Source organism: Bipolaris sorokiniana (assembly GCF_000338995.1).
Source record: "Bipolaris sorokiniana ND90Pr unplaced genomic scaffold COCSAscaffold_16, whole genome shotgun sequence".
Classification (NCBI taxonomy): Eukaryota; Fungi; Ascomycota; class Dothideomycetes; order Pleosporales; family Pleosporaceae; genus Bipolaris; species Bipolaris sorokiniana.
The window spans coordinates 681,192-695,498 of NW_006911910.1; the positions used below are offsets into that span (position 1 = coordinate 681,192).

At 51.1% G+C, this 14,307-nt stretch overlaps 5 protein-coding genes across 5 annotated transcripts; 2 read left to right on the top strand and 3 right to left on the bottom strand.

Annotated features, from left to right (window-relative positions):
- Positions 1-283: 283 nt before the first annotated feature.
- Positions 284-2,456, bottom strand: COCSADRAFT_184942 (uncharacterized protein; the record flags this gene model as incomplete). Its single annotated transcript, XM_007706513.1, has 3 exons — positions 2,323-2,456; positions 2,182-2,209; positions 284-2,131 (listed from the first exon to the last, which is right to left on the bottom strand). Exons 1-3 carry the CDS (start codon positions 2,433-2,435, stop codon positions 284-286), a joined length of 1,989 nt encoding a protein of 662 aa, XP_007704703.1. The 5' UTR covers positions 2,436-2,456.
- A 149-nt stretch (positions 2,457-2,605) lies between these two features.
- COCSADRAFT_40878 (uncharacterized protein) lies at positions 2,606-3,751 on the top strand. The gene is made up of 2 exons (XM_007706319.1): positions 2,606-3,170; positions 3,238-3,751. The coding sequence occupies exons 1-2, from the start codon at positions 2,782-2,784 to the stop codon at positions 3,698-3,700; spliced, it is 852 nt and encodes a 283-aa protein (XP_007704509.1). The 5' UTR covers positions 2,606-2,781; the 3' UTR covers positions 3,701-3,751.
- A 5,033-nt stretch (positions 3,752-8,784) lies between these two features.
- On the top strand, positions 8,785-10,203 carry COCSADRAFT_101039 (uncharacterized protein; the record flags this gene model as incomplete). The annotated part of the gene is made up of 2 exons (XM_007706514.1): positions 8,785-10,033; positions 10,085-10,203. 2 exons carry the CDS (start codon positions 8,785-8,787, stop codon positions 10,201-10,203), a joined length of 1,368 nt encoding a protein of 455 aa, XP_007704704.1.
- A 24-nt stretch (positions 10,204-10,227) lies between these two features.
- On the bottom strand, positions 10,228-10,684 carry COCSADRAFT_253116 (uncharacterized protein). Its single transcript, XM_007706515.1, has one exon. It carries the CDS (start codon positions 10,671-10,673, stop codon positions 10,380-10,382), a length of 294 nt encoding a protein of 97 aa, XP_007704705.1. The 5' UTR covers positions 10,674-10,684; the 3' UTR covers positions 10,228-10,379.
- Positions 10,685-11,127: 443 nt separating this feature from the next.
- Positions 11,128-12,430, bottom strand: COCSADRAFT_347331 (uncharacterized protein). Its single transcript, XM_007706516.1, has 2 exons — positions 11,636-12,430; positions 11,128-11,578 (listed from the first exon to the last, which is right to left on the bottom strand). The coding sequence occupies exons 1-2, from the start codon at positions 12,421-12,423 to the stop codon at positions 11,254-11,256; spliced, it is 1,113 nt and encodes a 370-aa protein (XP_007704706.1). The 5' UTR covers positions 12,424-12,430; the 3' UTR covers positions 11,128-11,253.
- Between the last annotated feature and the right edge of the window lie 1,877 nt (positions 12,431-14,307).

A 14,307-nucleotide genomic window follows, 5' to 3' on the forward strand; every position in this document is an offset into this window, starting at 1 on the left:
TAACACTTTTCAACACATCTACCCAAATCCAGCACCACCGCCATGACAACCCCAATAGCGACACAGACTAGAGTACATTACACCAGTGCGATTGATATACCAGATACATCGAGTCCCAGGAGAAACAACTAACCTTTAGGCAAGTAATCTGTACGAAAAAAATATATATAGGACAGAAATGTAGGTAAACAAAAGCCCTTGTATTCCTTAATTTCCGGGTATACAACTATTCAAAAGGTCTACTTTTTTTTTGCTTACACCCCATCCCTCTACACACTTATCCCTAAACATACCCCACCCCCATCCCCTCCACACTCCCAAGCAACACAACAAACACCGCCTTCCCGCCTTCCCGTCCCCCTCCCTTCTCCCCCCTCACAACCCCCAAATAAGCCCTCAACTCCTCATCATCTGTAATCTGCACGCCAACCTCTCTCCCCTCCGCGCCCCCCTTATACGCTATCAGACCCTCCAACTTGCGTACTTCTGTACCCGGGTGTTCGCGGGTAGCCAGGTTATGTAGTTCGGATACAGAAGGGGAGTGTAGGATGGAGAGCCAGAGGGATTTTGTGGGTAAAGGGGTTGAGGAGTGTGGGTGGAGGCGGAAGTAGATTGGGAGAGGGGAGGAAGCGGTGGTGGTATTTGAGGGGGGGTAGTATGTGTGTTGGTAGTGGGAGGCGGGTTGGTATTGAGGGGGTTGGTAGCGAGGTTGAGATGGGTAGTCAGGAGTGGGGAGGATGGAGGCGTCGCTGGCGGCTAGGAGGAGGGAGGGGTCGATTTGGAGGTCTGAAGGGGCGGTGGGGTAGGATGTTTGTGGTGGTTCGTTACGAGTGACGTTTGCATGTGGGCGCTCCTTGGTGCTCAGTGTTGTGGAATGAGGAGCGACAACGGGCGGTGCAGGTCCTGGTCCTGGTCCTTGATGGGCCTGTCGCTTCTTATTTGGATCTTTGGCTGCGTTCTCCTGTTGCTGTCTCTTCGTGACGTCTCGAGCCAGAACTTCGAGCGCTCTTAGTTTCCGTGCATAGTCTGGGTCGTTTTCGCCTTGCGAGAGCGCCTTTACTAAATGCTCAGACTCATTGACCCAGGCCTGCTTCAATTCTGTCCACTGTGTTTCACCCGCCTCGAGTTTGTTCGTAAAATGAGCTGCTCTCAGTTTCTCAGCGAAGGCGCTTCGTACGCGTCTCGTTTGCTCGGGGTTGAGACCAAGAATGTTCTTCGCGTCGGCGAGGCTCATCCGTGTATTCAGGGTTCGTAGGCGCTTCGTAACATCCATGCAAATGACATCTAGCGACAAGGCCCGCTGGCCTTTTGGTCGAAACAGCGCATCGTGATTCTGTAGCACTTCAGGTTCCTGCTGGAAGACCTCTGTCAAATGTGTATTTTCCTTGATAAGCTGCTGTACAATCTGCGCCCACTTCTCAGGACCAGCAATCGTCTTCTTGACGACCTCCTCGGCGTTGCAGATATCGAGAAAACGCTCTCGTAACTCGCGATACATGTTGTTATTAAGACAAAGGTACGCCTTCGCTTCGTCAATGGTCGTCTCGGACGGAAATCGAGGAGGCTCGCCAGGCGCATCTGCGGGCAGCCCAGCCCAACCGCGGGTTCGTCTTCGTCGTTTCCGCGTGCGCCATTTCTCGTCGCTCTCAGCCTGCAGTTGTTGCTGTCGTAATTGTTTCCGAAGCACCTCCTCTGGGCTCAAGCCAACAGTGTCAGGTTCAGGGATTATAGGTCGCGCTTCTTCCGACTGTTCCGCAGACCCATCGTCAACTTGCTCCTCTTCCCCGCTCTCATCCTCGCTTGAAGACCCCTCTGCCAGTATTGCGTTTCCAAGCTGATTTATGAGGCCTTTGCCAGGTACAACCTTGGATACCTTCTTCTTTGCCTTCTTCTTCTGTATTCGCCCATCGGTCGTCGGTGCCTTTTTCGGCCTGGAGACGCGCTCTCTGAGTAAAAGCTTGAGTCTGAGCCGCAGACGGAGCAGTTCGCGGTCGTTGATGTCGAAACCCTCAGCCTGCAGGATATCTATCATCTCCTTCTGAGTACAATTCTGTTCCCATAGTTGTTGGAGCCGTGCGACGAGAGCGGGGTTCTTGTGCGCTGGGTTCTGCTTGCTCGGAAAGTCCCATCGCTGCCATTGTGTCAATCGTGACGGAAAGAGACTGATTACTGGCGACGCACCTTGAACTGCGTCTGGAACGCCCGCTTACTGTAGAAACACAGTCAGTATTGGCTTGTTCAAACACAGATCAAAGAGGGTTCAATGACAGCTGCAAAATGTACGGCGACCTGGACGTGCAATTGCGCAACAATCCCACATACCTAGGAGTAAACCCCCGAACCTCCCAATACGCTATGACTTCCTCCAAGCTCTTCCGCTCTTCGACATAGAGGCGATAGCACACGGCCTCCTTGTCGTCCCAAAAATAAACCATTGGTGCAGGTCTGCGACGCGGCCGACTAAACTATGACGGCAAACTATGGCAGGCGTTTCGCGTCCGTTGCGCAGTTTGCCAAGAACCCGCCTCGGCATGGAATACACCGACTTCATCTCCTCGGACCTATTATCGTGGTCATTTGGCGCAGCGCGGCATATGTATCTCGTGGCCTCTTGAACGGGCCGTCATGGTCTCAATTAATCTGCCGCTTGTGGTGTAAGAAAAATCTATAGTCTATATACCTTTCTACAACTCTCCCTTCCTTGAATTATATCCCACGTACCCCGCTGTCTACTACTACATTCTCTGTTAACTCCACACTTTCACATTTACATACGTGACCATGTCGCACGCACGCAAGAACAGTCTATGGACGCCCCCCGTGGTGCAGACACCGAAGCTGCTAACCGGCAAATCCATGATGATTACCGGCGGCGTGACGGGCATTGGCCGCGCCATTGTCCTCGGGTACCTGCAGCACGGCGCAAATGTCGCTGTGAACCACCTTGGGGACGACAAGTCCTCCTCGCAGTACCAGTCTCTGGTCGATGAAGCTTCCCACATCCTTGACGTGAGCAAAGAAGACGTAGAAAAGCGACTTGTCGAAGTACCCGGCGATGTCGGAAACCCAGAGACGGGCAAGAAAATGGTGGCAGCAGTGGTGGAGCGATGGGGTCGCCTGGATGTAGTCATAAGCAACGCGGGTATCTGCGAGTTCAAGGAGTTCCTAGAGTACGGGTTCATTATGCATTTCGTGCACTGCAGAATGTACTGGGAAAGCTAACATGTCATTTCGTAGTATCTCGGAAGATCTCTGGACCTCGACTCTAAATACCAACCTCACAGGCGCATTCCACACCATCCAAGCCGGCGCAAAGCAACTATCGATCCAGTCACCCCCAGGTGGTTCCATAATCGGTATCTCGTCCATCAGTGCACTGGTCGGGGGCGCGTACCAGGGTCACTATACGCCTACGAAAGCTGGTGTGCTCTCGCTGATCCAGTCATCGGCGTGTGCGCTCGGAAAACACAATATCAGGTGCAATGCCCTGCTGCCTGGTACAATCAAGACACAGTTGAATGAGAAGGATCTGGAGGATGAAGCGAAGAGAAAGTACATGGAGGGCAGGATACCTCTGGGTCGTACAGGTGTGCCCAGTGACCTCGCTGGTCCAGCCGTCTTCCTGGGCAGTGATTTGAGTTCCTATGTTAATGGAGCCCAACTATTGGTTGATGGCGGGTTGTTTGTAAATCTGCAATAGATGTGAAAAGGAAACACAATTGGATAGATCAACGAAATGTTCACATGTCACTTCTTCTTCTGTGCTAACAAGCTCTGTGAATTTCCTCACTTCCATCTAACATGCTAACTAGATTATGCCAAACGTCAGGAATCCACGGTGTAAACGCTGCTGCGTCTATGCATCGTGGATAATGCGATACGCGAGATGAAATGGCAGAATACAACAATGCTGCTGACCTTGAATCGGAACAATCGACTCCCTACTTTGTAAACTTGAAGGCAGTCAAGATGAACGGCGCAAACATCACATAGAAATGGCCTAATAACAGTGAAATCCCCACTTTTGTACCGGGTATGGTGCCAACTCCGTCGCTGTGATACCCATGGATAACGCCGATAAACACGAAATGCTACATTGTCAATTATGCGCCTTCAATATAAGGCACCGCATCGGTTTTGCAACGCTCATCATACACACTTCGATTAAGTAACCTGTAATCATGTCAGAACGTGGTTGATGCAGTTGTACCCGACCATTATCCAGAAGATTGTGTATGCTGCTATATGCAAGCATTAGATAAATAAATGTACTTACCTCAGCAATGTTCTGGCGCTCAATGTAGCTTTCCTGGTTCGCATCTCGTCCCACACGCCAATACACATCAGTGTAATCAGCGCAGTTCATCTCACGCAGGAACTGCTCATCGTGCGTGATGACCAGCAACTGGAAGTTGGCCTGCCTCCTGCGGCTCTGAATGATCTGGGATAGAGACTCTGCAAGTCCCTTGATGTTCTGCTGATCAAGATTGGTAGTGGGTTCGTCGAGCGCGATGAGACCGCAGTTTGTACCGAAACACTCAGCAAGTGCAAGACGAATGACAATTGAAGCGAGGACCTTCTGGCCTGCAGAACAACGACCCCGCATATCCATCTCGGTATCTTGCTTGACCATTACAACACGGTAGTTGTATGTCCGGTTACCTTTACCATCGCCGTCAGATGCAATGCGGATCGTATCCACATCTGTACCCTGGTATGCGTTCCGCCAGAGTTCAGCGAGGATACGGTTGATTTCCTCCATCTTGAGTGTGTGGTACTTCATAATGGCCTTGTCTAGAGCGCCAGCATAACGACCCAAGTCTTCAATGGCAGCCTTAGTAGTCTCGACCTTGATATGTGCCTCGCGATATTGCTGCGCGGAATCTTTGTAGAGGTCCTTGTACTCATCCATGAGCTCGGTTAGTTGATCGTCTTTATTCTTCATATCACGTTCAACGCCTGTCTTCTCAATGTTCAGTTGACGGTATTGTAGATCCCAGTGCTCAGCTTCACGTTCGTAATGCTCTTTATCGCGCTCAGCACCCTGCTCCTCAAGCTGTCGAATCTCTGATTCTAAGCCCTCAAGGGAGCGCTTCGCTTTTCGGTAGCGAATGTTGTCGCTAATGGAGCGTTTGCTTGTCTCTGTATCACGCATCGTGTCTTCAATCTTCTTGATCTTTCGAGTCGTATCAGTCATGTTTGCCTCTATGCGAGCAATCTCGCCTTGAAGATTCTCGATCTCTCGGTGAGTCTGAGCAAGTTGCTGCGGGCCGCCGCGTTCGATGTAGGCAACAATCTCTTCGCTCGCTTGGTTGAGTTGGCGAAGACTATCGGACAATCTTGAAGCTTCGTCGTGAGCCCGTTGAACACGCTCATTGCCACGACGGTTGACATCATCGTACTTGTATTGCGCTTGCTCGATTTCAGGATCAATGTTTTCGATATCCTGATCAAAGCCGTGCATGGCCTCTCTTTGCTTGTTATTTTCCTTCTTTAACTCATCAACACGGTCAGCGAGAGCGCGCTTCTCCTTCAGCTTGGACTGTGCACTGTTCAGCTCGGCGCCAATATCCCGTACACTCAACTCAAGTGTGTTGATGTTGCTGCGTGACTTGTCTCTGGCCGCAGTAAGCTGGTCAAGTGCGTTCCTGACGTCGCGGCTGTCGTCAGAAATCTGCTTTAGATCGGTCTGGATGGCATCGATTCCCCGCGACAGCCCAGCAGACTTTTGCTTTTGTGCCAGCTCCTTGATTTCAGCCTCAAGGTCCCGTACCCTGGTGTAGTATCCAACAATGGTTTGCACCTCTTTCATCAAAGACTCGACTTCTTGTTTGGCGGCCTCCAATTCATAAACAACAGCATCTTGGTCTTCAAGTTGCTTGTTGAGAGTCTCTCGCTCCGATGTTAGCTCAGCGAGGTTCACCTGCATCGTGGGAAGTTCAGTGTTACGAAGTCTACTCGCCAGTTCGTAGCTAGGTTTGGCGCTGCGAGCAGCCTCCAGCTCAGCGAAGATTTCGTCCGCATTGTCCGCATCCATGTTCTTCTTTGCTCTGGCGATAATGTCCTTCAGCCCTTTTATGAAACCGGCTGTAGTGAAATCTTCCTCGTGATCATCATGAAGAGTCCTTTTGCAGAGCCGACAGATATTGTGCTGCTCAGCGTACTCTAGGCACTTGCCCATATAGTCGATTTGTGCCTCGAACTTGGCCTTGTCTGAAGAGACTGCTTCGTATTCCTCCTCAAGTTGTTGCAGAGTCTCGTCGAAATCGGAAATGTCGTCCTTCTGTATAGATTTTTTGACTGAGGTTTCGTATTTCTGAAGCTCAGCGCGCTTCTGTTTCACTTGCGATTCCAAGCTGGATAGTTGGAAGGTGACCTGATCCAGCTTTGATTGCGCAATGTCACGACGAGATGTAGCCTCCTTCACTTTCTCTGCCTTTTCGGAAAGCACCTGCTGGTAGGTTATCTCCAAAGTAGATGGATCCCAGTCTGAATCAATGAGCTGGGAGATACGTTTGTCATGAACTTTCTTCATAGTTGCCAAGCTATGTTGCTGGTTCTGCAGCTCGTCCCGCTTCACGTCAATAGAAGCAGATTCCCGCGCTTGCTTTGATGCGTCGCCAAATTCAGCAGTTAAGCGCTCTTTGCGATCCTCCAATGTCCGCAGGTTACTCGAAGCTTCTGATATGCGTTCATCAAACCGCTCTGAAGTAGCTGTAGCTGTAGCGTCTTGCAACTGCTTCTCAACATCTCGTTTCTTGGCTTCAAGGATGGCCTCGCTGCCTTCGTCCGCCCTGATCTGGTTCATAAGTTTTTGGAGCTCTAAAATGCGCTTATCGTTATTCGTCATCTGACTACGGGCGGACTCTTTGCTCTGACTAAGTCCAGATTTACGTGTGTTCAGCTGGTTGAGTATCTCTTGAGCCTCACGCAAATCGCGCTGGGATTCTTCCCGTGCTCGATCTAGAGCCTTGTTCTGGTCGCGAGACATCTTTGTCAAGATCTGCAGGAAGTCGGCCACGTGTTTCTCTGTGATATCGTAATCGAATCCTCGGATAGCATGTCGCTTTGCGGCTTCCTTGATTGCATTTTCACGGTATTGAATCTGCTGCTCGTGCTGCTCTTTCTGTGCCTCGTATTTCCCAATCTCGCTTTGCTTTGCTCCTAGCGCATCGCGTTTATCTTCCAGATCACCCTTGAGTTCAAGGTATTGCTCTTTGAACTCTGTCACTTGTGTGGAATATGTAGCAACTCGCTCCGCGTACTGATCCAGCATATCCTGAAGCTCCTCATCTGACTCGGCCAGCTCTTTGAGACTGTCTTGCAGCTCTGCAACGTTTTGCTGGTTAATGCTGAGTGTCATGCGCTTCGCGTGTAACTGAGCAACGATCTGCTCAAAACGCGCAGCATGACTGTAAGCGTCGCTCGCTTTGTGCTGGGCCTCAGTGCATTTGGCATCCACCTCCGTATACGTTTCGCGTAGCTTCTCGATTTCGTCAAAGAGTCTAGCCTGTCTGTCCTCGCTCTTCTTTGCCCGCATTTTGTCCTCTTTGGCATTGGCTTCGATGATCTTGAGTTGACCGAGATCGACGTTCCGCGCTTTCCGAATCATCTTGATGTTGTCAATGGCCTTTGTGTATTTCATGGCCTCGAAGATCTCATCAAATTTCTTCTTGAGAGTGGTGGGGTCTGCCAATGGCCACAAGCTGTCTTCCTGGTGGCAGAAAATGACGTTCTCGAGTATAGCCTTGGATACGCCCAGGTATTGGGGGATGATTTGGTCGAGTTCGGCGACACGGGTCGAGATGGAGTGCTTTTCGCCATCCTTGATCATGAGGAGGGAGCCCTCGAGCGTCTTTTGGCTGCGGGCGTTCTTCTTGACGGTGACCTGGAGGTTGCGGGTAGCGACCATGCGCACGCCAGAAGTGGAGCGGAAGGACAGCTTGACCTGGGCCAGGAGCTCCTTTTCGTTGCGCAGCTTGGGGTCGTGGATAAAGGCGCCGCCGGTTTTGCTGTTCGAGGGGAGGTCGCCGGTGGTAGCATATTTGAGGGACTCAATGATGGTCGTCTTGCCGGAGCCGTTCCAGCCGACAATGAGGGTCAGCGGCGCGGTGAAGACAATGGTCTCTCCTTTTTCAGGGCCAAAGGAGCGGATGCCCTGGATCATCATGCGGTCGATCTTGGACATGGCGGCGGTGGCAGTGGTGGTGGCAGCGCTTGGCGGGCGCTACACTCTCTTGCCTTTGGCCTCTAGTCGTGGTGATTGTGGTGGTGGCCCTGGTTGTTGTGGTGGTTGTGGTGGAGGGGCACCTCGTCGCGTCGTGCTGACAGCGACACGTGACGGCAGCCTGGAGTCGCTGGACCAAATCAACGCGGTGTCACGTGATGAGAATGATGACGTCGTGTCCGTGCTGTGAGGGCAGCCTAAGCAAGCATTGTGGCTGCGGGCGTCGGTGATTGTTCCCCCAAGCGCAGCCTTGCCGGTGAGGACAGGACAGCGGCCGCCATGACAGGCCCGGATGCTCAGACATCCAACCTCCCACCTCCTCCCCCAAAAATATTCCATCCCTCGCCAGCCCGGGCAGACGCCCTGTACCTCCCCGTGATCCCCCCCGCCTGTACGACAGTGCATGCTGAGTGCCACTGCGGTGTACTGCGAAGCCGCCATGGCGCAATACCCGAACGGTGGTGCTGAGGTAGGCGCGACCCCACTTGCTGACTAGGCTGGGCAATTCTGAAGATGGTGACTTGTAGATGGGCCTCAACTCCATGGCTGGGATCCCGATGCACCCTCACCGTCCGGACCTCAGCGGTCTGCCAATGGACAATGTAATGCAACATATGGACCTGGACATGTCTTCGCTTGACGGCACAGACGGCCAGAGCAGCGCTTTCGCTTTTGCCGACCCACAAATGCAGCAGTCGGTCGTGCCACCAAACAACACCATGGCCACCGACATTCAAATGACGGGCGCCGGCGCAGGCCCGCTGCCTACGGGCTTTGGCGCCCCCAATATGAATCCTTCTGGCAGCACGCTCACCGAGTTCACAAAGCGCCGCAACTGGTCCCAGCGCGTGCTCGAAGAGCTGCGCGACCTGCTGCACATTCTAACCCCCGACGGCAGGATCCTCTATGTGTCCGCATCGTGCAAGTCGTTGACCGGCTGGGAGCCCTCGCATATCATGGGCCACTTCATTAACGAATTTATCCACCCGGACGACATTGGAATCTTTGTCAAGGAGTTCAACGAATCCATCGCATCCGGCAACCCATTACGCTTCTTCTACCGCTTCCGCAAGACCGACGACTCGTGGGTCATTTTCGAGTCCCATGGCCATCCACACCTCAGCAGCGACACAAACACGTTCGCGCCGCCAAACGCCATCAACTGCCGCGGCTTCTTCATGATGGCCCGCCCCTACCCTACCAAGAACGCCGCCCTCCTCGACTCCTTCCTCGAACATAAGATTGAAAACGAGCGCCTCATGAAGCGCATAGCCGAGCTCAAGCGCGAAGAGCAGGATGAGCAGGACGACTGGGCCAAAAAAGCCGATGGCGCCACAGCCTCCATGACAGCCTCCGAGTCGCACGTCACCCAGAATATGAGCCAAGCAGATGCCGCGTCATACGCACAAATGCCACCGCCGGCGAAACCAGTCGTATCAAACACCGCCCTAACACGGCAAAATCTCGACGAAGCCCTTGCAGCAAGTAAGCCCGACAGCATCAACGACAAGATGGCGCGGTACGAGGGCGCAAACCATCTCGAGACGATTGAAATGTTAACCGGTCTCCGCTACAGAGATGGCGAACGCTCTCAGGGTATAAGCACAGGCGATGCCAGTCCTAACCTTATACGTGGTGATGCGGGCATACAAATATCTCTAGACCGTGACGGCAGAAACTCGTCAGAAAAGAAGAAGAAGCTGAAGATTGCAGATGAGTACGTGTGTACCGACTGCGGAACGCTGGATTCGCCCGAATGGCGAAAAGGTCCAAATGGACCGAAGACGCTCTGCAATGCTTGTGGATGTAAGCAAACACCTCTTTCAACTGACAAAATTGCATGCTAATCAGCTACAGTGCGGTGGGCGAAGAAGGAAAAGAAGAAGCAACAAGGTCCAAACTCGAGCTTGCAAAGCGGCAGCGGCGTAATGCACACACCAGCAATGCCTATGCATAGTAGCACTGGCAGTAGTTGAGCCTTTGAAAGGCCGCACATTTAGTCACTACTGATTTCTTTTCTCTCTCCCAGTTTGACTCGAAACCAGCGATTTAGTCAGGATCTAATGCGGTGTCTTGGGCTATTTACTCTTTCAGAAATTTCATGACCGGGCTACATGGGACGGGCATATTAACGGCGTTGGATCTGTACACTTTATCGTATATACGGCTTTGTTGTTTCATTGCTGATTGGCAGAACAATTCCTAAGACCATGGATAGACTCGGACCGGGCACGTGATACCACTGTATTTGCCGATTATAAGTAGCGCCAACATATGTAGAATCCGCCTCTATCTCTATCACAGCATATTGTCTTTCTAATGAGTAGGATTTGAGTCTTTTCTTTTCTTTTTCTGTTGTGATAGCAGTAGGTAGCGCAGATAGTTGTTCACATGACTTGGAATTCATAAATACGCCAATCGCCAATGCAGAATGTGATTTCCACATTGTGCTTTCTTTCCGATTCTATGAAGGCAGAGTCACGAGAGCGGTTTCCTGCAGCCTCCTTTTCCCCACCCACCTGGCTATCTGCATCTGGCCCGCATTTAGCGCTGTGCTTAAAAACACCGCACTCCATATAAGTGGTCCAACTAAACAAAGAGCGCCGCTGACATCATGGCGCTTGCCATCTAGCTACGTTGAGCAGGCGGTAGAGCGGTCAAGAAAGCTGAGACTATGTTTTCTTTTTCAGTGGATCTGTGGCTATGACTCTGACTATTTGCATTGTTACCCATTCATTTCTCTTCAGCTTGGTGGTCGCGTGAATCAGCCGCATTTCTGTAAGTGATTCGTTCTTTCTTTGCTCATCACTTCACACTAGAGGAAAGCGCGGTTCATCCTTTCCTACTGTTTTCCTGGGTTTATTTACAGGATCTCGCTTGATGGCTGATCACCCCGGACAACACCAGGAACCGCCGATAAAGTTATACTTTCGGATGATTGTTTTTTTAACTTTCAACTCCGATATCTACACTTTGCCTTATCATGTTTTGCTTTTTTCCCGTTTTGTAGACTACCGTTTCACCGCCTAGGCCGTCATGTCGGCAGTAGACACAATCAGGCTCGATATAGCATGCACATCGCCCTCACCGCCAAATGAAATCTCACTCCCCCCGTGATCGACGATGCTGTTGTTATACCCATACGTCTCAAGCATCACGATCGAATTCGATTCCTGCCCCGCACTATCGTGGCTATCGTTGAGCGCGTCCTTCCTTGGCTTTGCTCTCTTTCGCACTGCAGAATGGAAATACCCAGGAGGAGGCGGTGCAGCTCTACGCTTAAGATGACAGCATATTCGTGCAAGTGCTGGAAAGCACCCCACAATGATGATGGTTCCCAGCTCAGCTATACTGCGTAAAATTTGTCAGCCTTTTCTTGTATTAGACAGGAATGTCGCCTGTACTCACTTTACTATCGCACTCTGCGGGAGATGCCATGTGTAATCATAGCGTTGTGCCGTTGCCACCCTGAAGTAAAGTCCAAGACCGGCAATACACACGGCTAGCACAGCTGTAGCGAACACGGCAAAAATCTGAAGTTTTCTCTTGAGTTTTAGGCTTAGTGTCCAGATGGCCCAAATAGGCACGCACAGGGCCTCGATGTCGGATACAAGATTGACGACGCCAATGGCTATGACCGACGGCTTCCAGTCCAAGCAGTGCCCGGGAAGCAGTGGGTTGTGCATCTTCTCAAGTGGCCAGCAGTTGAAGATGTAGAGGAAGAGGAGGACCGTATATGCGATTGCGTTTGCGACCAGCGAGATGATAATGGCCCAGTATACCGCACCACGCAGCTGCGTAGTCAAGATCTTCTTGAGCTGCAGAAACACTGCAGCCTTTGCAAATCCTCCGCTGATGGTATAGCAAATGACCGTGTTGTTGTAATGATAGCTTCCATCCAGCAATATAGCCAAGTTCATATCCCACAAATGCCGCATGACACCCGTAGTGCCAGCATGTATCGTCAGACTCGTCTGAGCAACGAAGGCGCACCAGGCGATGTACAAGAACACATCTTCAAGACAGATCTTCCGCATCCAGAAATTGACGTAGACGCGTATAGCAACAAAGACAAAAGTGATAGTTTGAATGAATGCTGAAGCGATAATCACGGTCTTCAGCCGGTCCGCAGGATTCTCGAGATTAGGTGTGATGCCCAGGGGTGCCGCGCCCGCTGGAATGCTGCTGAAGTCCATGTCAGTGTGGTTTTGTGCATTCTACCAGCACTTTGCAACAGACAGACGTACTCAACGGTGCCCATTTATGTAGAGATGTAGATACCACGGCATAGATGGTCTTGTAGTGCTGCTGGGAGAGATGGTACCAGGATTCATGCGTGATTGGGTACCTGTGGCGATGCCAGGGGCAATGGTGTATTTACAGCAAGGGATTTCCGATTGGGGTTCGCTGGCCGCGTTTTTTGCTGCTCTTCAGCTCGCGGTACGTAAGAGGAGGACTGATGGGAGGGGCATTTGGAAGATGGAGGGTGTCGAAGACCCTTTGGTCTTCCGCGGATTTAATTACGCATAGATGCCCTTTGTGGTTTTATGCTTTGGACATCATATATATGGGCTGCCGGATTAGACTATTCGTGTGACTCCCCATATCGATTGAGGTGAGGATTGTGATAGTTGTCTGGGAATCGTGTCTGTGTAGGTGTACACACTTTCAGGAATTTGCCGTATACCTTGGGGTCAGCACTCTCTCAGTGGTGTGGTGTGGTTCTGACGGCTAGCGTACCCCCGCCAAGTTACAAAGCCCGTCAATGTCGTTCCTTCCGCAGGTGACAAGAGTGCATTCTGGCTACACGATTGCTTTTTCAGCTCCAGTGGTTGTCGGGTTTTTATTTGTTGATGGGTAGTTTACTCAAGAGATGGCCCCTCTAGTAGACTAAGATCGATCTCGCATATCTCTGTGTCACCATCGCTTCTGTAGTCCGAGGAACCAAATCCATGGGGCCGGTCACTATGTCAAACTCTCGCTGCTACTGGATTATATATATTTCTCCTTCTATTTCTCTCAGAAATCGAATTTGACTTCACTTGGTTGTCCACTGTCGATGTCACGACCAAGAAAATAGTACCACTGTCGCATGTGGGGATCGTTCGTGACCAAAAACCTGATAGTAACCGAACTAATGCTGAAAGTTTCACAAACAGTCTCTGAAGATTCCAGTGCCACGCGGTATGCAAAAGGGATATTGTGAAAACGCGTTGGCCCGGGGGGGGGGGGTATGCGCTAAGATTACTTGCATGTCCTCCTCCGCGGACCGTGCCAGAACCCCTCTCGAGTCCCCCATACAATCTTCTGAAAAATAGCCGGTCCTGGTACCTGGGAAAAAATAGTGCCATGGTAAGCAGCACCCTTACAACGCTTTATTGGCTCGCCATGCGCCCCAGACGCGAGTATAGTATGATTGTTATGGTGTGCTTCCCGTCTCTCCGCCTCTCTTTGCGAACTGTGACAATTTACGTGCCAGAACCCTGCAATTTCACTTCTTGGCTTTTCTCCATCGACTGATTTTTAGTATTGGAGGGGCCTTAGTATCGAGAAGTGGCGGCCTTAGTGGCGGCCAGGCCGTGTATTGTTTTCTGGGACGGCCTTTTGTGCACATCTTAGGCATTCAGTTTGCCGATGCAGCCACTGCGGAGCCGTAATATCTGAAGCGAATCACCATCACCAGAATGACTTGGAAATAGGCGCTCGGTGCTAGTACAGATTACTCCACCTCAATGGACGTGATATAGACGCCTGGAATTTGAGTAACGGGGCCTTCTCGCGCATACCCTATTGGCCAAAACATCACTTACCAACCAATATTTTCAAATACTCGCATTCCTTATCTTCTTGAAACAGGAATATATCGAGTGATGAGCCTGTAGCATACTCTTTGAGATCACTCAGTAAAATAGGGCGTCTACTAGTAAAAGGTCTCCACACGAAGGCTGAGCTGGTGACGTACTGTTTGCTTGGCTCTGTCGCTCAAAGGCTTTTACGTTCAATGGCAATGTCATCTTTTACGAAACAAAGCAAATCACAGGTTACAGTTTGCTCCGATATAAATGCCAGCGCGAGTCGCG

What these genes read in the sequence shown, in the direction of transcription:
- COCSADRAFT_40878 (XM_007706319.1), top strand. Translation starts at nt 2,782, where the DNA reads ATGTCGCACGCACGCAAGAACAGTCTATGGACGCCCCCCGTGGTGCAG. An exon ending in GAGTTCAAGGAGTTCCTAGA is followed by an intron (nt 3,171 to 3,237) that starts GTACGGGTTCAT and finishes GTCATTTCGTAG; the next exon opens with TATCTCGGAAGATCTCTGGA.
- COCSADRAFT_253116 (XM_007706515.1), bottom strand. Translation starts at nt 10,673, where the DNA reads ATGTGGAAATCACATTCTGCATTGGCGATTGGCGTATTTATGAATTCC.
- COCSADRAFT_347331 (XM_007706516.1), bottom strand. Translation starts at nt 12,423, where the DNA reads ATGGACTTCAGCAGCATTCCAGCGGGCGCGGCACCCCTGGGCATCACA. An exon ending in CCGCAGAGTGCGATAGTAAA is followed by an intron (nt 11,579 to 11,635) that starts GTGAGTACAGGC and finishes AATTTTACGCAG; the next exon opens with TATAGCTGAGCTGGGAACCA.